Here is a 23286-nt window from a genome sequence, read left to right as displayed (position 1 = left end):
AATGACCGGTCATATAAATGAAGTATCATATATATTAATATACTGTTATATAGGTGAGAGGGGGACTTCCAAAATTTTATAAAGAAAAGGCTATTTTTTAAAAACTCAAAAATCCTTTTGTTCATACAGTCAAGTATTATTTTGAAATTTTTTTTTTTTTTTGTTATACTTTTTCAAAAATCGAGGGTCAGCTGGAAAATGTCAATGACTTTTGTTTTGATCCCACAGAAAAAAATATACCCGAGAATACATGCCGGCAAAAAAGCATACATACGACAATACTAAAGATATAACCCGGATATATACTATTTTGGATGTATATTTTTTCGTGCGGGATAACAACTATTAAAAAATTTTTTTTTTGCTTTGCATCCAATAATTATGTAAAGTGTAATTTTTTTTATGTTAATTACTTACAAGAAAATTTTGCCCATTTTTGTCCGCAAATTTTTTTTAATGACAGCTGAAAATTTTTTCTATTTACTCGGAATATTATTCAAAAAAAAAAGAATTTAGGAATTTGAGTCCCCGAAAATTTCGCATTTTCGTAAGTACCCCCCCCCCGTAATTAGTACAGAAGATAGAAAAAGAAGTAAAAAAAAAAAATAAAAAGGGATGTCAATTTCAGTGACCAGTTTAAGGCTTTTCAAAAAGTTCAACACTATAATTAGATTGTTTTCGCGATTTCAGAAGGAATTATACTAATTTTTTTCCCAAGAATTTCTGTCAAACAAAACCTCGAACCGAAAATTAAGAACGAGGCTCGTTACCATTTTTTCAAAATGTTTATTTTTCTTAGAAAAAAATGTGGACAGTTTCCATTTACTGCGCAAGTGCAACGAGGACACTTCCGTCCCGACTTGAGTGTGATAGAGAAAAAAGTGAAGACTTGGAGTATTCCGATAACTCGTAATTTATCGCTTGTAATTTCGCAGGTCTTGTTTACGATTTTCAGAGACTCATCTAGAAGGTGCTGGACTTATTGATGATTCACCTTTCGGGCATTTATTGATAGGTGTTCGTATTAGGACATGACATATTGATATATGTATGCATTGAAAAAAAAAAAAAAAAAAAAAAAAAATATGAGTCGAAATATATAAAGAAAATAAAATAAAAGTTCATTTATAATTTGATATGCAAATTTATAAACAAACTTATTTTTAGTATTACACATAAAAATATATTTTTAAAATATATGAACAGCAATGATAAATATTGAGACATAAAAAAAAATAAAAAACAAAGTGATTAAAATGATGGAATAATTTGTTGTAAAAAAAAAAAAAACTTATTGTTTAATTTATGTCATCATAAATAAGGAGAAATTTTATTAGGTATATACTTTAATTTATTACTTAATATATTTTTCTCGTGGACTTTTAGGGAGATGGGAATTTTGATACTTCTAGCGAGAATGTGAGTGAGAGAGGATTTTTTTATACTACAGTAATTTTTCCGAGGTATCAAATAGATAGGAGACTGTTAGACAGCAAATGACCGAAGGTTATTAACGCGGTGTGTTAGATCATCGCCTATGATCTCCTGACATTTTTAAAAAGCATCATCTTTGATCGTGTGATCGTGCGAGGCACACCTTAATCGTTTTATCCATGGACCATGGGTCATCATAAGCCGCGGTCTAGGCAACTAGCCAAGATATTACTGCGAAGATATTATTTTAAACTGCCGATAAACGTTTCTTAATAAACTATTGTTATAATTATCAATTAATTTTTTTTTTTTTTTATAATTGTATTTACTAATTTAATTATGTCATTAAATGCTAATGACAGATTATTAATTTTTAAGTAATCAAACTGGGTATGTTTGATAACAAGTTTATTTTGGGCGCTTAGTTCAAAACTTCCCGCTAGATGGCCTGTGAGGGTAACCGTTGGAATAGATTAATCGTATTTTTGTAGAAAAATATATTAATGGAATTTAGTATTAATTTTTTAATTATATATGTATGTATAGGTGTATATGTATGAATATTGATGCATGATTAATTATTGCGAAACTTAAATTCTCTTTATCGCGCGTCGGTATCAGAGAATTTTTTTAAAAATTGGTCAGTATTTTTTAGTTAACGTTAATTGGTTTGTTTAAATTTTTCCTTTAGGGTTGATTTGATAAAAACTATTTTTTATGGTTTACGAAAATAAAGGGCATCATTTTTTTTCAGTTTTTTTTTTTTTACAAAATTTCTGCGCTGCAAAAAATTAGGAGTCAATATTAAAAGAAATTCCCCTTCAGAGTAAATTTCCACTCCGAAATTACTCCGCTAATTTTTTACCCTGTAAATTTTTTTAAAAATCAAAATTTTGAATTTTTTATTTAACTTTGATCCGCCATAGATTTTTTATGTACACATTAGGGTGGTCGTTGAAAATTAAATTTTTTCAGGCCCTCCATAAAAAGCTTCTTTTTAGTGAAAAAAGTATCGCGGTTTTTTTTAAATATCTCATGAAATATGCAAATTAAAGGAAAAAACCATAGGAACAATTTTGTAGGAAATTAAATTCTTGACAAAAAAATTCATGTTCATTTTTTTTATAAAACGTGTATTTATGAAGATATTTTAAAAAAACTTTTCTAGATCTTATCAATTGGGCATTTTGAGGATAACGAATGTTAAAATAACGTTTTTTCATAAATATAGACAACTTCGTAGCTCGTAACATATCAACTATTAAGGCTTGTTACAGTTTCTGTAAACTTAGAAAAATGTTATTTTCAAAATTTGTAATCCTTAAAAGGCTCAATTCATCAGATCTGAAAAAAGTTTTTTCGAAATATCTTCATAAATACACATTTTTTAGAAAAAATGAACATGACCTTTTTTGTCAAGAATTTAATTTCCTACAAAATTGTTCCTATGGTTTTTTCCTTTAATCTGCATATTTCATGAGATATTTAAAAAAAACCGCGATTGTATCGAAAAATAAACTTTGATCGTCCTAAGGCACGTGTTCTTTTTACTTAAAACGAAAAAAATAAATTCCCCACGTATTTTTCACTAAAAAGAAGCTTTTTATGGGGCGTCTGAGAAAATTTAATTTTTAACAACCACCCTAGTACACATATATATAAATAAATAATAGAAAAATAAGATCTATATAGATCAAAATAAAAAATCATATTTAAATCAGATATTTTTTAAATTTATTACTAAATTCCTATTTTTTAGTACTACTAAATTTTTATTACCTCCCACCCGAAAAAATTTCAGTAAAAATATATGTCCAGCTAACATTTAATCCACAAAAATTAGTATTATTACACAATATATTTATTTTAAAAAAAAAATAAAATAATTCCTTTCTATCCTACATTAAATTTTTAACCGAGCGATTAATTTATAATTTACTGCTTGAGATTATAATTTAAATAGCAGCGAAAGACAATGTGTACAAAACAGACAAAAACCTTATATTTTTATTTTCTCCCAGTCTCTCAGTCGTTTATTTCATTTTGTAGTCTATCCTTTTACCACAAAATTCATGAGATTCTTTTTATATCTGTTTCTAGATCCTACGCTATATATATATATATATATATTTTATTAGCTATAAAAAAAATGTATGAGTAAAAAAGTCATGTAAATTTAAAAAATAAAACGCATGAATACTTTAAACCTAAATATGGTATTTAAGTACATAGTGTACTTTTTATTCCATGCACCGGAAGTTATCCATCAATTTACGTAATGGACTAAACAAACAAGTGCATTATATATTTTAACCCTGGTTAAATATTAAACTGTATCTACTTATTATGTCAATTTAAATTATTCAGCCGGAGCTAAAATTCTCCATTAATTATCGTTTTTTTCTGCACACCAAAGACTCACTAAATGACATTGTATTGAAATAGCCAACGTTAAACGTTAGATCGAAAATTTTAGAAGGTAAAAAAGTAAATAAAAATAAAATTAGTCTATTAATCTTTGGTCGGGTGATTCAAAGGACTTGAAGTGTCTGAAGTTATTTCATAGCTTAATTTTGACTTTTGTGTGACATGACGTTTGGAAGATTGATAAATTATGTTTTAAGTAACATGGTAATTTTTAAATGAATGGACACAAATATAAAGTATAATAATTTTTTTAACTGGTATTTGAAGCTGAAAAATCGCCAATGAATTTTTAAAAAATCACTTCGTGTATGGAGTAAATGGGGAATTTTTTTCCGGCGGATGTCAATTTTAGTTTTGATTCGCGTCCACATCGTTCCGGAGTCTTAGTTAAAATAAACTTTCGTCCGGAGTAAATTTTACTCCGAAGATTAAATAATCAAAAAATTATCCACTACTCATTTACTCCAGATTTGATCCGTTTTCCGTCAGTGGATTTTTTACAGAAGCATGAGTCAAATAAAACTTACTCGCCGTTGTTGACAAAACTGTTAATTGTAAAAAAAAAAACGGTTACAGAAGAATTTGAAGTGGATTTTAATTCAATAAAAATTTACTTCAGCTTTGGAATTTAAAAAAAATTCGCATATGGAGTAAATAGAAATTTTTTTTTCGACACATGGATTTTATTTTAATCCATAGAATTTTAATCTCAAAATAAACTCCTCTGAAGTGAATTTTAGTTCAAAAGAATAGTGCCTAAGTTATTCATCACGATTTAATTTGCAATAAGACACATGTACGTGTCATGGAACTTAATTTTAAATATTCATAATTCAAATAAATATAATCAGCAAATAATTGAAGGAGATAAGAGACCGTATTAATGCCTCTTATTTACTTTAATAAAAGTTTTATTTGCATAATTTTTAATTCCATATTTATTTTACCAATCGCCTTATTGTTAAAACAAATAAATAAAATTATTAAGATCCACGATATATACTTTGTTTACAGTCACGAAAGATCTGTCAGAGACAAATAATTTTCATCTTACTCTCTAAAAACTAATTTGTGAAAATCACTATTTGGTAGTGAGTAGTCACTTATTGCTAGTGCAAAGTATACCACTATTTAAATTAGTGATATACTTTTGACCAGCAAATAGTGAATAGTCACTATTTTCACTATTTCAGATTTAACAGAGTACACAGAGAATTTTTCCATAAAATTTCGGTAAAAATTACAGTATCTGACGGTGAATACAAACCGTCAGATCTGAAAACCCGATTCAACTAATTAAATACCAAACAAGTAGAATATACCTCTAACACCTATAATATGCGTCGTAAAATAACTTTCGTTAATTAGCAGATTGTAGTTCAAGTAAATAAAGAAAAAAAAATATATATAATCTTATTCAGAATTCCTGTATTAACAAGTGCAACATTTCTGTTACTTTATCGAGAAATATGTAATCAGAAACCAACCATTTGATTATACACATTAAGGTTTTTCCACCCCCCCCCCCTTAAGATAAATGTATCCTGAAAGCAGCATCAATAAAATAAATATATAAAAAACAATAAAGCGACTGTAGGCGAGTAAAAAATTTACGGCATTCCCGGTAAAAAAAAGGGATAAAATTTATCAGGTGTGATCAGGCGGATGGTATGCATCCAAGTGTTGGTAGCACTCCCAGCAGGATTGTATGCCCGTAGGTGATCTCTCTCGCCTCGTTTGATCCTCACGATGTCCGGAAGGATTTCAGCTCCACCGGGCGATCGTAAACACGATCATGAAAACACAAGTGTCTTTAACTCCATAATTTTTTATACCGTCTTTATAAATGTATACAAAATATAAATAAAGTGGGTAAATATCGCCAAGCGGTCAAGTAAATCTGAGCATAAAGACAACAGAAGCAGTGTGTGGCATATCCATGTTATTTTCTGGTCCTGCTACACCCGAAATCCAGAGGCAGCCCTTAGATTTTTAGTTTTTTATTTTTCTACTGGTGAACAAGAGGCTAAATTTACATTTAACGCGTTTAGTTTTCGAGTTTAGGGTCTAGATGTATCGTAAAGGATGTTGCTGACCCTAGTGTAGTAAAGTTGAGACTAGAAACAGGTTTTTTGGTTTTACTTATATGTATATTCTCTTTCTTGTTTTGCCACTCACACTCATCATCAGATACCCGGCCCCCAAGTACTTTAAAAAATTTTTTATTTATTTATTTTTTTTCTTTTGTGTACAGTCGAGTGGATATAGGATATGGGGAAGGATGCGTCTATAGAGATAGGCGAGAGCTGTTCGAAAAGAGTAAAAGATAAAATGGATGGAATAATAAGAAGCTCGAGGGGTCTCCTTGATACGTCCTTGATGGATACCCGTGTTTTTTATGGCTGTCTAACGCATCTAAATCATTTCAAATACATTGTGGTCCATACTCTACTCCCTCCTCTCTATTCTATTCCCTCAGAGTTATAACTTAGTCTTATATTAATTTATATTACGTCGCGACTTGGCTAAGAAAAGGGACAGGTAGCGCTTTGGAGTTGAGTTGTAATTGTGGCCCTACTTTACTGGCTAGCTTAATTTCAGATAACATCCGATATACATTAGTCATTGAAGTTTATTGGGTTTTATATAAATTTTTAAAAAATAGTTTTTCTAATACGGTAGATATTTTTATTTTTGGATTAACGCTGGGTCTATTGTTCAAAATTTTGTGTGTGTCAGGAATTTTTATCGTAAATTATGATATTTTGTATATAAAAATATATCGCTTTTTAATTTCGATTAATTATGCGTTAAATTAGTGAGCGTGAATACATGCTACGTCATGAGCCTCTTCCCCTCAATGAGCAGTTACTGGGACCGAAGAGCTTCCCTATTTAAGTGCACGGTAGTGGGAGCACGGTCCCAAGGAAATTTCCCCGACGTCTCCTAGACCAGGCTTAGGATGGCTAGCCGACATTACTTTTTAATTTCATAGATGGGTTATCCGTTAAATTGCCGAGCATGAATATCGAGATTATGGGTGAGAGAAATTTGTAAAAGGGATACTGATGATTTAAATTTTTTCAAAGGATAATTTATTTTAATTCAATTTTTTTTTTTCAATCGACCCTTCCGCTACATATTTTCAATTATTTTCACACAATACTAGATCACGGAATCTGTCAAAAATTTTTCTACTTCAACAAAATTTTTTATTTTTAATTTAGAATGCAAAAAATTTATTAAATCAAACAAAAATTTTTTTTCCAAGCAAATAAAAATTAAAAAAAAAAAAATCATGCAGTAGTACATAGACTAAATACTTACTTGGTAATGACACCTTAGATTTGAAAAAAAAAAAAAAAAAAAAGTTTTACAAGAACAATCTAAAAACCTTTGATAAAATAGTGTTGAATTTAGATACGGAAAATTATCCTCATTTGAATCCCATTACTATATTAATTTATAATACAAATATAATATCTACTGATTCCTATCATAATTCTATAAGAAAATAAATGTAAGCTTCTTATTTGTACTTCAAAAATTATCCATGGTAGCAACAAAGAACTCAAAAGAAATGTGCAAACAATAAATGTTAAATTGTCTAGACCGTATCGTAAATTCTCCCATAAATATTTCAGACCACGTGGTTTTGGTAATTTGGTCACTCGAATTTTATATTTCACTCATTAGTTAGCTGATGCACGTCACCCGGACTGCATTCAAATAAAGTGCCATCGAGCAATTTTATATTTATTTTATTTACTATTTTACAAAATCAAAGTTAATAATCGATATTCAACAATTATTAACATTTGACTGTCAATTGTGTGTAAAGTGCTGGTAAACTTTTATAATTAAAAGGGTTGAAATAATAAATATTTTAATAAGAGTTTAAAATCATCAATTTAAACTCGCGTTATCAATAATGAGTATTTATACTAATGGACGATTCCGTCTAATTCAGACGATGGCATCGTCGACGTATACGTCACTTTGGCACGCGGTCTATAACCGTCAGGAAGCGACAGTAAAACTTTTGCTAACAAGTGGGGCCCCGGTTAATTTACCAGGTCTAGAGGCTCATGATTCCCCGCTGCACTTGGCAGTCAGCTTAGAGTACTTAAGATTAACGAATACGCTGTTGAAAAATAACGCGGACATTTTTATCGACAATGCAAACAATATTTGTCCATTGGAGATTGCAATAAGAAGTAAGAAACCCAAAATAATCCAGGCGTTTTTTAGTAAATTGCCAGAATACAAGTCTCTGACAGGCGTCAAATACGTAAAATTACTCAACAGCGTTCTCTGGCTCGAGAATATGGAACAGTCGATTATTGAAAACTGGCTGATTAATCCCCCACCGCAGGTGATCGTTAAAGACAGTCCGGGCATAGTAAAAGTCCTGCACACCGCGATCATTAAATGCAATCGTGGAGTAGTCAAATTACTTTTGGACAATGGGGTTGACATAAACAGAGTCGAAGAGTCAATGAAAGACTTTGGGGGAAAAACAGCATTAGCTATAGCCTGCAGGCAGTCAGATAGGCATCCGTTAGTTGAATATTTGCTACAAAGAGGAGCTAAGGCCAATATTGAAGGCCTAAATGACACTGCATTACATGCGGCTTGTGATTCCTGCAGTTTGGATATCGTTAAACAAATTGTCAACAGTGGCGCTGACCTTTATGTGAAAAACAGCGATGGTTTTACTCCAATATCTCTGGCTGCCAAATTTAGGCAAGCTTCGATCGTGGGATTTTTGTTGAAAATAGGAAAGTACAATATTTCTGATGAAGAATTACAAAATACTGTTTACGCAGCTGTTCAAGTGGGCGATGCTGAATCCATGGAAGTAATTTTTGGGAAATTGGAAAAATTGAGTTTTCAAGAGAGATTACAGTATGGAGTAAATACTGAGGTTTTGAAGAAGATATTTAGTTGTGAAACTCTTTATGCTTCGGGTAAATATACTGATAAGTGTATTGAATCAATGGTAAAAATTGGTTATGATGTTAATTTTAAAACTGCATCTGGATTACCTCCGCTATATTCGGCTCTGATGGTTGGTTATGATGGAGTTGTTGCTAAACTGCTTCAATATGGCGCGGATGTTAATGCGAAGTGCAATAACGGCAGGACACCGTTTGATTACTTGCATCAGGCGATCAAAAGTGGTAATACATATAGAAAAATTCGTATGAGCCGTGATTCTTATATAGTGCGCCCAAAACGTGATAAGAGAGTTGTTGACATTTTTGCCCAACATGTTATCAAGATGAAGATGGTGGGGCTGGAGGTGAACCAAGTCGATTACGACAATGCTATTAAAATGAGTGACAATCCGTGGGCCAAAATGGAAAGATACCAAAAAGAAGTTGAAAATTTGAAAAACACTGTCATTTGTGATGACGTTACTTTTTATGACATCGCATCAGCTAATATGAACAAGATGATAAGGTTTTTGGATAATGATGTAATTTATGAAACACTCAAGACTGGAAAATACAAAACTAAATTCCGACTTTTTGCGAGTATTATAGGCAATTCTTATCACCGAGGACTTTACAGAAAATCACTTATAGATCGAGCGTGTGATCTTGGAATTTTTGATGAAGTTTTGGAACTTCCTTATGATTGTGTGAGAATGATATTTGATGATTACACCAATATGGATTTGGTAATTCTGATCTATAGATATCAATGGTACGAAAACGATAAAATTTTAAATAAAAAGAGAACTAATGATTGTATTAAAGATAATGAAGTTGTTCATTGTAATAAAAAAATGAAAGTATAATTTTATTTTCGATGAAATGATGTATGACTGCATCGTAATATGTAATAAATAATTTATCAACGCTTTTATTTACTTTGTATTCATTTCAAGACTGAATTATTTTGTTACAAGTTTGCGCTCAAATATTATCATTATTATTATTATTATATTTTTGAAAAAATTTTTTTTACGTAAAACTTTAATATGGCGACACTGTCCTAGCTGATCGTTACCCTGTATTGTACTACAAATCGTAAGTAACCAATTTTTGAACAAAGAAAATTTTGTTTTTCCTCATTTTGCCGCGGGTTATTCTATTGGTTTCTAGATACGTAAACTTTTACATACGTTTTCATAAACGGAAAAGTAATATTTGTAATTAGTTTTATACCCATTTTATATCTATAGTATAGATAACTGTCAAATAATGTATAATGAGGTCCTGTGTTCAAATTACCATAGAGTAAGAGCACGAGGTCGAGTACACATGGCTGTGTCCAAAGTTAACCTCAAATAACATTTTAAAAAACTATTTATTATAAATTTGTGTTGTGGTTTGTATTGTTATTTTTTTAAGTCAATTTTAGTAAGGCAGTGTCATAACTAAATATCTGTCATAATATCGCTTCAATTTTTTACCAAAACATTATGCGTCCAAATTTCGTACTGTATCAATATTATGAAAAAAAAAAATATTAATTTAAATCTACGGTGAAAAGAATCAAATTTATTGTTGTATATTTGAATATAAATGTTCAGTGAATAACAATTTATAAAATATATTATTTTTTTATTATATATATTATTTTTTTATGATATTATAATATTGCGATATTTGAACTAGTGATAATTAGACGTATGATATTTTTGTCATGTGATGTTTATACATGTAATTAATATGGTATAACGACTAAATATCACATGACAAAAATATCACATACTAAAATATCATTACGCCTAATTATTATATGTCAAAATATAATGCGTTCAAATTTTGTAGCGTATTAATAACATGGGAAAAAAATATTCTTTAGATCGACAGTGAAAAAAAATAAATATATTGTGATATATTTAAATATTAATGTTCTGCCACTAGTATATTGTATGGTAATAAATATATAATTTTTTTATGATATTAAAATATTACGATATTTGAGCAAGTGATAATTCAGACGTATGATAAATTTATTATATGATATTTTGGCATATGAAATTATGACTGATATTTAGATAGCAATCAATGAGATATAAATTTAATTTTATAAAAATGTATATCGAGAAAAAATTTTATGTCTAACTTTTGCATATTTATTTTTAGATATATTTATTTAATTTAAATTTGTGAATTTTAAAATTTAAGTAATTTTACGAATCGCTAGTATGCCGGAAAAAAATTTACGATTCGCCGTAATATGTTTCGCTAACATGAACAGAAGCATGGAAGCCCATAAACGTCTGAAGAAAAAAGGTTTTGATGTCAAATCTTATGGAGTTTGCGATCGGATAAGAATGTTGTGTCATATTGAAGGAAAAGCGAATGTTTACTCATTTGGAATGAAGTATAGTTACATTTACAACGATTTGGTCAAAAAGAATAAAGACTATTATAAGAAAATAGGCTTACTCGACATGGTAAGAAGGAATATGAAAATAAAGTCTGGACCAGAGCGATTCCAATCGACGAAAGAACGATTTGACGTCCTCATTACCTGCGACGAGAGAGCTTATCATCGAGTTAAGGAATTTATGGAAGGAAAAAATGAAGATTCTTCTTCTTGTAAGCAGCCAGTTTACTTGATCAATGTTGGTATTAAAGATGACATCGCAAGTGCTGCAAGTGGTTCCTATCTTATTTGCGAATTAGCTACGACGATTGCCAGCTGCGAAAACTTGGATGACAATTTCGATGAGTTGGTTGCTAAATTTGAGACTGATGTGTACAAAAAACCCATTTTAAGAACTGTATTATTTTATTAAGATGACTTTTTTGTAGTTATAAGGATATCTAGTTTTTGATAAATTAATTATTTTTAATATGAAATTTTTTTTGACTATGTTAGATAAGCTGTAAATTTTCCTGATAGCAAATTTTTTTCAAAATGTTACTGCTCAGTGTTCGCGGTAAAATTATCATCAAATTCATGTTGTCAAAATTTTGACTAATCAACCATAAGTATTATCATTTTACTTTTGATGAAACAATGTATGATTGCATCGTAATAATAAATAATAATTTGTTCATACATTTATTTACTTTGCATTCATTTCAAGACTGAATCATTTTGTTACAAGTTTGCGCTCAAATATCATTATTGTTATTATTATTATTATTATTATTATTATTATTATTATATTAAAAAAAAAATTTTTTTTACGTAAAACTTTAATATAGCGACACTGTCCTGGCTGATCAAGTTACCCCGCATTGTACTACAAATCGTAAGTAATCAATTTTTGAACATAGAAAATTTTGTTTTTCCTCATTTCGTCCCAGGTTATAGGAATGTTACCCATAATTATAGGAACCATTCCCATAATGGTATGGGTATCATTCCCATAATAACAGGAACTATTCCTATAATTATGGGTAACATTCATATAATTATAGGAACTGCTCCCATAATTTATGGTCGTCATTCCTATACTGGTATAGGGAGAAATTTCACACAATTATAGGAACCATTCCCATAACAATAGGAACTATTCCTATAATTATGGGTAACATTTATATAATTATAGGAATAGCTCCCATAATTTATGGTCGTCATGCCTATACTAGTATAGGAAGAAATTTCACAAAATTATAGGAACCATTCCCATAATGGTATGGGTATCATTCCCATAATAATAGGAACTATTCCTATAATTATGGGTAACATTCATATAATTGTAGGAACTGCTCCCATAATTTATGGTCGTCATTCCTATACTAGTATAGGAAGAAATTTCGCAAAATTATAGGAACCATTTCCATAATGGTATGGGTATCATTTCCATAATAATAGGAACTATTCCTATAATTATGGGTAACATTCATATAATTATAGGAATAGCTCCCATAATTTATGGTCGTCATTCCTATACTGATATAGGATGACATTTCACAAAATTATAGAAACCATTCCCATAATGGTATGGGTATCATTCGTATAATAATAGGAACTATTCCTATAATTATGGGTAACATTCATATAATTATAGGAACTGCTCCCATAATTTATGGTCGTCATTCCTATACTGATATAGGATGACATTTCACAAAATTATAGAAACCATTCCCATAATGGTATGGGTATCATTCGTATAATAATAGGAACTATTCCTATAATTATGGGTAACATTCATATAATTATAGGAACTGCTCCCATAATTTATGGTCGTCATTCCTATACTGGTACAGGATGAAATTTCACAAAATTATAGGAATCATTCCCATAATTTTTTTCTGTGTACTGAGTTTTAAAAAAAATTTTAAGGTATATATAAAAAATATCAATGTAGGGCAAAATGAACCGGTTTAAAAAATGCAATTTTGAATTGACGAATATTTTACGTTGATATATAATATTATTAATTTATAGATTTACACAAGTCAAGTAGGGAATTTAAACTTGAATTAAAAATTTGATACCATATTAGCAAATTTTTTTTTAATCATAGGGTCAAAAAAATTAATTTATTTAACATAAATATTAAATGAGAAATTATAGGTCATATATATTGAGATAAATACCATTGAAATAAAAAAAAAAGAAAGTTTGTCAGCTATCTCGTCAATCATGTCAATGCGTTTAATCGGTATAGGTTATAAAAGTGCCTCGCCTACGTGCCGTGTCAATAAGATTTTACGATATCGGAATTAAACACCTCACTGGATATTTAAGATGACGATGATGATGATTTTGAATCATATTTTTTATTTGGTACTGAAATTATAATCATGATGAAAATGATAATCGCTTTATGATGAAAGCGAATATAAGCTGCCTCGAGATTATTTATCTTTACAAGTCCAGAAAGGCGGTCAGAATTTTAAAAAATCACCAAACAAACAAGTCCCTTAAATGACAAAAACTATCAGGGAACCAGACAGTTATCTTCGAAAAAAGTGATAAGAAATCTTTGCATAAAAATCACTTAATAAATGTTTGGAGAAAAAAAGAAAACATTTTTTTTTGTTGACTCAGTCCTATGCCAGAGCTCATATCTTATTTTTTATTTTTTTTACTTTATCTGGAATTTTTATACTTTTTCTTTTTCTTCCAATTCTTTAAGAGTCGTAAAAGGACCTCCAAAGGATTTACCAGGTCACTCTTAATGGCAATACATAGTGACATTTCGTACGAAACACAACGGGAGATGAGTGGGATATTTTATTTTTTTTTAGTCTACTTAAAGTTTGACGCAGGTTGATAACTCTCTATATATATATATATATATATATATATATATATATATATATATATATATATATATATATATATATATAGTTATTCTCATATATATATGAGTTATTCATGTACTGAAAGACTTTTGTTCGTTGATTTTTAGTCTTCAATTTGTAAAAGTCCATAATTTTTTAATTTTTGAAAAAGTTCAAAAAATAGAGATTTGATCAAATTCCCAGACTATAACTTTAAGTAGAGTAAAAATAATATAACTACATCGTTATAGTGATTTTTTTTTTTCTAAAATGATATGATTTGAAAAAAAAAAAATTTATAGCAGCAATTTTGTACTTTAAGCCTAATTTTGACAGTTTCCAAAATTAGATAAAAATTTTGAAGCCAATTAACACCGAAGTCATTTGAATTTTAACCCCAGTACTCTTATTTTTTTTTTTGTACTTGCACTTTTTAATTACAAACTCTACTTACAGAAAAAAAATTTCAAATACAATGGGAAGTTTTTTTTTTTTGATCGAATCAAAAATTTAAAATGTGACGAGAATGACACTTATGATCAAGTGAATAAGTAACGAAATAAAAAAAAAAATGATCAATACGATTGCCGCCATATTGTCAAGTACTTAAACTCAAGTTTAAAAATTGCTGAGATTGGCTCGATGACCTGTAACACAAAGCTTTTACATGGGTCATTTCTCTTAATGGAGTTTCCAAAACTACATTTGTCGGCTTCGATATTTCTATACACACACGAACGTTAGATTAGATTTTTAAGTCTTGAGCACTTTACCCAATTGCTTTTGGAATCAAATTATCTTACAGTGTATATTTTTAGTCACTAATTATTTTTCCATCACTCACTCGACACTAGGTCATTACTTGAAGTTTTAGTAATTATTTTAAAAGAATACTCAACGCTCACCAATAATTTATTTCTTTTTTATATATCTAGTATTCTCTAAGGGTGAAATTTAATTTAAGTGCTCAAAGTTTATTCGATTTATTAAATTTAAAGTTTTAAGTTTTTTGGTAAATAAAAAATTTAACCGTTAATACTTTATTGGACTTTATATCAGATACTCCAGTGATCAGAAAAAGGTTCGAAACTTTAGCGTTCTATTGAGTGCTCGCAAGTTCGTAAATTGAGTTTCAAAAAAATAAAATCGAATTTTTAAAAAAAATATCTTGTGCAATAAAAAAAATCTTTGTATTGGTAAGGAAAAAAAATTAATTTAAATATTACACATATATATATATATATATATATATATATATATATATATATATATATATTTAATTAATATATGAATCAACACATCTGGGTAAACTATTTATTTAAGTGAGTAAATGATTTTCATTTTATTATTAATTATGTAAAACCATTTATTTACCAACTTGGATAAATATGTACGATCGAAAATGTATGACAAGTATCTTTAGGCCCTAAAAAGGTCGACATTTGATAAAAACTCTATTTTTCCAAATCAGGCTGATTATTCACTATTTTGCACACCCCAAACGCGATGCCGTCACACAAAATACGAAACTGTTGCGCAAAATTTTACCTTTGAGACCCCCCCTCCCCATTATGACGGAAATATTAATATACTTACAAATATGAAATATTTCCTATCGTAGCAAAAAAATAAGATTTTAAAAAACCGAGAGAAAAATTTACAAAACTGATGAGCTGCCAACGTCAAGCCCTCCACCCTCCTTATAAGGGTGAACGTATTTTATGAACGGAACCTTATTAATGATTTTTGGAAACTATAGTCTGATTAATGCGATCCTCAGTTCTTTTATTAAATGTAGTTCGTTATAATTCGAGAAAAATTCAGTTAAAAAGTTTATTATAGTGATGTTCTGTAAAAGTTACCCTGCTTAAAAAATCCGATAGATTCTTAAAGCTGTATTTAAAAGACCCTATACTAGGACCCCTAACTATAGCACGTCACATAGAACTCATTCATTCTTATAAAATCTCTATGAAAATTTATGAGAATCTATTAGATTCTATAAGATTTCCTAAACAGGGTAATCCTGAAAATGAACTCTATAGAATATCAGCAACCAACTCTCGTATAAAAAATATCACTTAAAATTTACGAATTTTCCACATTTACATTCGTATACATTTCACTCTGTTTTCTATACGTTTACTATCTATCTATTTTACTCATGTACTTGAGCTTGAAGAGCTCAAAAATTTATTAACAATTGTATTTTTAAGCTGAAAAAATGCGCGCACTTTTGAACTTATTTCCAAACGTTTTTTTTAGCCTTGAATTTTGTTAGCGAGCAGTTGAAAAGATTGTTCATTGAATTATAAGTAATGCAAAAAAAAAAAAATTATGCTGACACAGCTGAATTTGCATGAATTCACAATTTGCCAAAAAATATTTATAATTAGGTATCTTTCGGCTGAAAGTAAGCACTTTAAGTTTATTTAAGGAGATAACGATTAATATATATATATATATATATACACCCGAGTCATAATAATTCTGAATTGAAGAGCTGCTAGATCTCTCTTAAGTTGAATACCGTCACTGTAAGTACCAACTATAGTACAAAAAAATAAAAACTCTTTGTAACATTATAATTAATTTATTTTTTTAATTATCGATTAAGGAAAAGAAAATCAAGATGCGTTTCGCAATTATCTGTCTGATGGCTGCAGCTGTCTCTGGGTCAGCTATAAATCCAAATTATCCTTCTGGAAACTATGGCCGCTATAATTTGGTCGTTGACAATTCTCCAGTAGATCAAGACGTTAATGCTGATGCGGGAAAGGGAGATGACAACACTAATAATATTGCAATTGCTGATGGTTGGCAAAACAACAGAGTCACTAACGTCGATGGTTCTGGAAATAATTTGGATGGTGGTATTTACAATGCAAATTCTCCGATAAGACAACGCGTCACCGCTGGTGCAGGACAAGGCAACAACAACTATGGCAATTTAGCCCAAGCACGTGGCTTCCAGGACAACGGAATCTACAACGAAAATCGTCCTGAGAATCCCTCTGGTATCGACTTACCAAACTCTCCTGTGTATCAAGAAGCCATTGCAAGAGTAGAAAATGGAGACAATTTGGCCATAGCTGATGCGCAACAAGATAATAGATTAAGAAACACACACAAATCTTACATCAACGCTCCCGATTCTCCTGAGTACCAGACAGCCCAAGCTGAGGCAACAGGAAGCGACAACGATACTCGACCACGTACGGCAATAGCTAACGTTTATCAAGATAATTCAGTAGAGAACGGAAATGACAGTCAACCTCAGATTCAAAAGGGCACTGCTATAGCATCAGGATATGGAAACTTCGACAGTAAAGCCACAGTAAATAATAAGGACGATTAGTAATTCAACAAATAAAATTTGTCATAACGTTTTTTTTTGTCAGTGGCATAGTCATGTTTTATCAGTTATCGAATGATCGCAGAAAAAAAATTTTTCGACTGAAAGTAAATACATTTGAAAGCATCAATTTTCTCGAATAAAGTAGAAATCTCCTCTGACCATAACGAATTTTCTTTTATCAAGAGCATTTCCTTGGCTCAAGAAAATCTTGACGGTTCTGGAAAACGCTTGTCTGCAAAAATATTTTCTTGACTCGAGATAACCCTTTTTTCTGTGACGATATTATTAAAATTTTTAAGCTTTTATTACTTAAGACAATGTAATTAATTAATTAATATATTTTATATTATTTCGAAAATACTATCACTGGAAAATCACACCTGATTTACCAATAATTCTGTAATTAAGCTTCCATTTATGTAAATTATTGTATGTGTACTCGTTAAAATAAAATAAACACTTATTATTTGTAAAATTATTAATTTCTTAAAAAAAAAGAAAATATCCTAATTATATTATTCATCAAGTAGGGTAGAAGTACCATTTGTGGCCACTGCTCTATTTTTGGACATTTAATACTTTATTTTAATTAATTAAAAAGTATAAAATAAAATTTTCATTACTTTTGAAAATTTTTTCTAAACATTCCAAAATCAGTTTTGTACACATAATTGAGGAATGTTTTGAATTTTTTTTTTTAAACATTTTTTCAAAAATCGAGTGTCAGACGTGATAAAAACTATTGAAAATTTTTTTTTTCTTAATTACGGTAATCTATTGAGAATTATGGCAAATTCGCTGTATAATTATTATTATTATCGATTAAGAAAAACAAAAACAAGACGAATTTGGTAATTGTTTGTCTGGTAGATGATACGATTGACTCTGGTCAGCCATAAATCCCCGTAGTCATCCTGGACACATTCAACCCTATGATATCATGTCTACTTTGAAATTATTATGCAATCAAGATGTCGTCGCTAAATTAGGGAATCAACCAGCTCTGGCAATTTGGTCAGAGTAGATGGTTACCAAGATATTTTACAAACAAAAAATTTTTTACCAACTCTCAACCCTTTAGTAACATAACATTAATTCTTCTGTGGATCAAAAAATAGACAGTGTTTTATGAATCGGTGAAGGTAAATTTGATAATGGGCCCTCAGCTAATGGTCACCAGGATTCAATTGATTGACAATGGAAATTATTTAGGAAACTCTCAACCCTCTAAAATGGATTCTGACAGAAAATACTTTGTAGAAGTGGCCCGTTTTGCCCGTTCGAGAAAAAAATTTTTTTCCAATGGCAACTGGAAATTTGGTTTGACTACTTCGAATCGACAGTATTGATAAATTACTTACTACATGGCGAAATGTAAAAAAATTAAAAATGAAACCAATATTGAAAATCAAAAACATAAAAACGTTTGGATACATTGTTTTTGAATTTTGAATCTCTTTGAGGAAAATCAACAACTTTAAATAAACATTTATTATACTGATAAAAAAATCTGTTAAAATAATAAAAAATAAGTATTTTATAAAGTTTAAAATAAGTATGTTTATACAGTTGAAGTTACATTAACGCATAAATTGCCAAAAAATATGTTTAATTAGTTATTGTTCATTCACAAATAAGCACTATATATTTAATCAAGAAGATAAGGACTGGTATATAATATCTGACGATTCCAAGATCAACTCATAACGATTTTGATTCGAAATACTTTCTTATTGTCTGAATACTATAATTGTGAGTACTAATTATTTATATTTTACATATATAATTAACCCGGATAAAAAGTTATATATAATTATATGCTATTTATATCCATATTTAATTAGATATGATAATATATAATTATATATGATTATATATAACTATGTTTAATTATTTATAGAATTATATACAGAAAATGGCCCAATATAATTATATATAAATATATATATAGTGGTTTTTCTTAACATATAATCATATATAAATTATGTATGATTGTATGTAATTATGTACAATTACAAATAATTATATTTGATCATATATAATTACATATAACTATATGTGGGTTATATATAATTTTACGTAATCACATACAGTTACATATAATTATATATAATTTTTTTTACCAAGGAATTGATTTTTTCTGATTTTTTTTTTTTTTTTAAGGAAATCTAAAATAAGATGCGTTTCGCAATTGCTTGTCTGATGCTTGCTGCAGCTGCTTCTACGACAGCTATCCCTTCTGGTCAATATTCTTCTGTAAACGACCCATACTACGGTATCAACTATCATAATAGTCCTCTTTATGGCGAAACCAACGGTATAGCCGGACGTGGAAATTTAAACAGAAACAATAGAGTATATTCAGATTCTTACCAAAATAATGCAATCAACAACGATATTAATTCGCCACAAAACAAAGGTATCTATTATGCCGATTCTTCGGTCTTTCAAAATACCCTTGGTGACGCAGGAACTGGAACTGGAAACCAGAACAATTTGGCCCAAACAAGGAGTCATCAAGATAATAGAATCAACAACTACAGACGTGGTGGAAACTTAGACAGTAGAATCGACTATTACAATTCACCTGTAGGTCAAAGGACTGAAGGTAGAGCAGGAAATGGAAATTTGAATGACAACAATTTGTCCAGAGTAAGCAGTTATCAAGATAACTCACTCAATAATGGAAATAGAAACTAAGAAAAATTTTTATAATGATGCGGGCATATATTATCAACTCAATCAATATATGTATTTGTTATTATTATTTCAAAATTATCTAATGACTTTGAAATATTAATTGGTGTTTAAAAAAACTGTTAACTAGCTACCGAACCCTTCGAAATATTTTTGTATACCCGCTAAAAAAACTCTAATAAATAGTTATAATCTGTAAAATTTTTTCAAATTATTTTTTTATTTTTGCAATACTTTAAATCAACATGAAATTGAGTAGAGGTAAGTTTTCAACCGGTTGATACTGTAGGAAAATTTCAAACTCGCTGGTGTTAAGAGTACATTAATTGTTCATCATGAATTTTGATGATTAAATACATTTTCAAAAACTTTTATATTTTATTAGCCTTGTTAATTACTACATCGATATCTCGATCCTTTAATGTTCATCATTTGATAATAAATTATTCAAAACTATTACACTTATAATCGATATTTGGCCAATTTTCATACATGGCCATGTATGATTCATTTTTCACGGGTATTCAATTTCGAAAATATCTGACCGTCCGAAAATCATATCGGATTTTTAAAAAAATCTGTAATTAAGCTCCCAAAAATGTCGAAATAATTGTATGCGTGCTAATTAAACTACAATAAATACTTATTATCTGTTAAATTATTAATTCTTAAAAAAAACATTCTACCCTTGTAAAAAGTGATGACGGGACCAGACTTGGTCGAGGTTAGGCCCAATACTTACTAATTCTGGGCTAAGCTAGAAATTTGAGCCTGGTCCAAACTTGTTTGAGTATTCGGATGATAACTTCATGCCAGGCCTTACACACTATTTTGGCCCAATATCAAATACCAGTATTGTGCCGAGACTGCATTTAATTATTGGCCCAATATCGAGTGTCAGTAACGTGCCAAGACTATATCTAAGTATGTCGAAGATTGGCAAACTCTCGGGCTAAAACTGGCGAACTGAGGCTCGGTAGTCCAATATTCTGCCAAGACAGGTCCCGTTAGAAAAATTTTTTTTTCTACAAGGGTAATTATCATATTTATTGGGTATCTAAGAAAAAATATACCCCATTACTATAATAATCGATAATAAGGAGAAAATATTGCTGATTAATTACATATCCGGTAATTGCCACAGGTACGAAAAAAGTATATATTCGGACGAATCTCAATATATGCCGCAAACATGGGACATATATTCAATTTTGCCTGGATATATCCCAGATGTATACTTTTTTCATACGGACAAAAAACTTTTTAATTCTTTAAATATGTAACGAGCTGTTATAAAGCAAAACAGAAATCAACTGATTAAACTAAAAGATATAAACGTAATACATGTTGATACAGGTACAATTTAATAAATCAATGATATGCTGAAAACATTCATAATTTGTTATTTTTTGTACAAAAGTAAACACTGGGTGTTTCTTTAAAGCGATAAGGATCAACATATATATCCCAACTCATTATAATTCTGAATTAGTACTGATAAGTATTCCTTGAACTGTACTACTGCAAGTAACAAATTTCGTAAGAAGATGCGTTTCGCAATCGTTTGTCTAATGGCTGCTACAGCTGTCTTTGTCTCAGCTAGTGATCCTAGTTCTAATTCCAATGACTATGGTGTCTACTTTGCAAATTCTCCATCAACTCAAAATACTCGTGCTGTGGCAGGACAAGGAGATAACAATAATCGTAATAGAGCCGCAGTATATAATAAGCAAATTAATAAAGTTATTAATAACGATGGTCCAGGAAATAAAGGTTCCGGTATCTACTATGGGAATTCTCCTGTCCGTCAACGTGTTGAGGCCGAATCAGGACAAGGCGAAAACAACCATGACAATTTGGCCTCAGCAACTAGCGACCAGGATAACTCGGTCGTCAACAATAATCGGCCTGAAAATCCTTCTGGTATCGACGTACCAAATTCTCCTGTATATCAAGATTCCATCGCAAGGGTAGACAACGGAGACAATATAGCCGTATCAGATGCTTTCCAAGATAACTCAGCAACAAACAAATATAAATCTTACATCAACGCTTCCAACTCTCCTTATTATCAGAATATCGAAGCTGAGGCAACAGGAACAGACAATGATACTCGACAACGAACGGCCATAGCGAGAGGTGCTCAAGATAATTCATTGAATAATGGAGATGACAAGAATAATCAGGGTCAAAGTGGCACAGCCATAGCAACAGGATATGGCAACTTCAAAAGTAAAGCCACAGTAAATAATACACAAAGTCCATAAATTAACAACTTTAATTTTTACTAACGATATTTTTGCCGATGACATAAGAATGTCTTATCAGTTACTCAAATGATAATATTTTAAATTTTCATTTCTGAAGACATTTATTTAAGTAATTCATATGTATTCAATTATTTCGAAAATATCTGATCACTCGAAAATCACATCCGATTTTAAAAAAAAAAAATGTAATGAAGTTTCCAAAAATGTCAAAATAATTGTATGTTTACAAATTAAACTAAAATGAAAACTTATTGTCTATCAAATTGTTAATTATTTAAAAAAAAACAAAAACATTTTAATCATCTTATTTATTAGCTATCTAAGAAAAAATATAGACCATTGCGGTAATAATTGGTAATAAGGAAAAAATATTGCTGATTAATTGAATGTTTGGTGATTACCAAAAAAATATTTTTACATATTTATATATTTATCGAGGTGTTAAAAAAAAAAAAACAGAAATCGATTGATTAAATTAAAAAATACAATATATATTGACACAGTTGAAATTGAATAAATCAAAAACTTACTAAAGAATACATAAGTTATTTTTTCTAATAAAATAAACTCAATATGTCTCTTTAAGGAGATAACGATCTAGATAACGACCTATATTGATAAATATTCCTTGAGCTGAATACTGTCACTATAAATAAGAACTACCTTAAAAAAAGAAAGTACTTTACTACCTTATAATTAATTTATTTTTTATAATTATCAATAAAAGACACCGAATTCGAGATGCGCTTCGCAGTTGTTTGTTTAATGACTGCAACAGATGCTAGTTATTCTAGAAGATATGGTGTCGACCTTGATAATTCTCCATCGATTCAAAATACTCATGCTTTGACAGGAGAAAGAAATAACAACGCTTATAATAGGGCCATAATAA

General features: G+C 29.7%; 3 protein-coding genes across 4 annotated transcripts in view; 2 read left to right on the top strand and 1 right to left on the bottom strand.

Annotated features, from left to right (window-relative positions):
- The window catches only part of LOC103579425 (proclotting enzyme), a 67068-nt gene that overhangs the window by 39133 nt on the left and 4649 nt on the right, over positions 1 to 23286 (bottom strand). The window lies entirely within an intron of this gene.
- LOC103579421 (RNA polymerase II subunit A C-terminal domain phosphatase SSU72-like) lies at positions 10096 to 11850 on the top strand. The gene is made up of 2 exons (XM_053739253.1): positions 10096 to 10200; positions 10965 to 11850. Exon 2 carries the CDS (start codon positions 11027 to 11029, stop codon positions 11621 to 11623), a length of 597 nt encoding a protein of 198 aa, XP_053595228.1. The 5' UTR covers positions 10096 to 10200; positions 10965 to 11026; the 3' UTR covers positions 11624 to 11850.
- On the top strand, positions 19156 to 20141 carry LOC103579420 (probable ATP-dependent RNA helicase ddx42). Its single transcript, XM_008560810.2, has 2 exons — positions 19156 to 19179; positions 19591 to 20141. Exon 2 carries the CDS (start codon positions 19606 to 19608, stop codon positions 20125 to 20127), a length of 522 nt encoding a protein of 173 aa, XP_008559032.1. The 5' UTR covers positions 19156 to 19179; positions 19591 to 19605; the 3' UTR covers positions 20128 to 20141.

This window comes from Microplitis demolitor, chromosome 5, assembly GCF_026212275.2.
Source record: "Microplitis demolitor isolate Queensland-Clemson2020A chromosome 5, iyMicDemo2.1a, whole genome shotgun sequence".
NCBI classification, from domain to species: domain Eukaryota; kingdom Metazoa; phylum Arthropoda; class Insecta; order Hymenoptera; family Braconidae; genus Microplitis; species Microplitis demolitor.
This window is presented reverse-complemented; position numbering and strand designations above follow the sequence as displayed.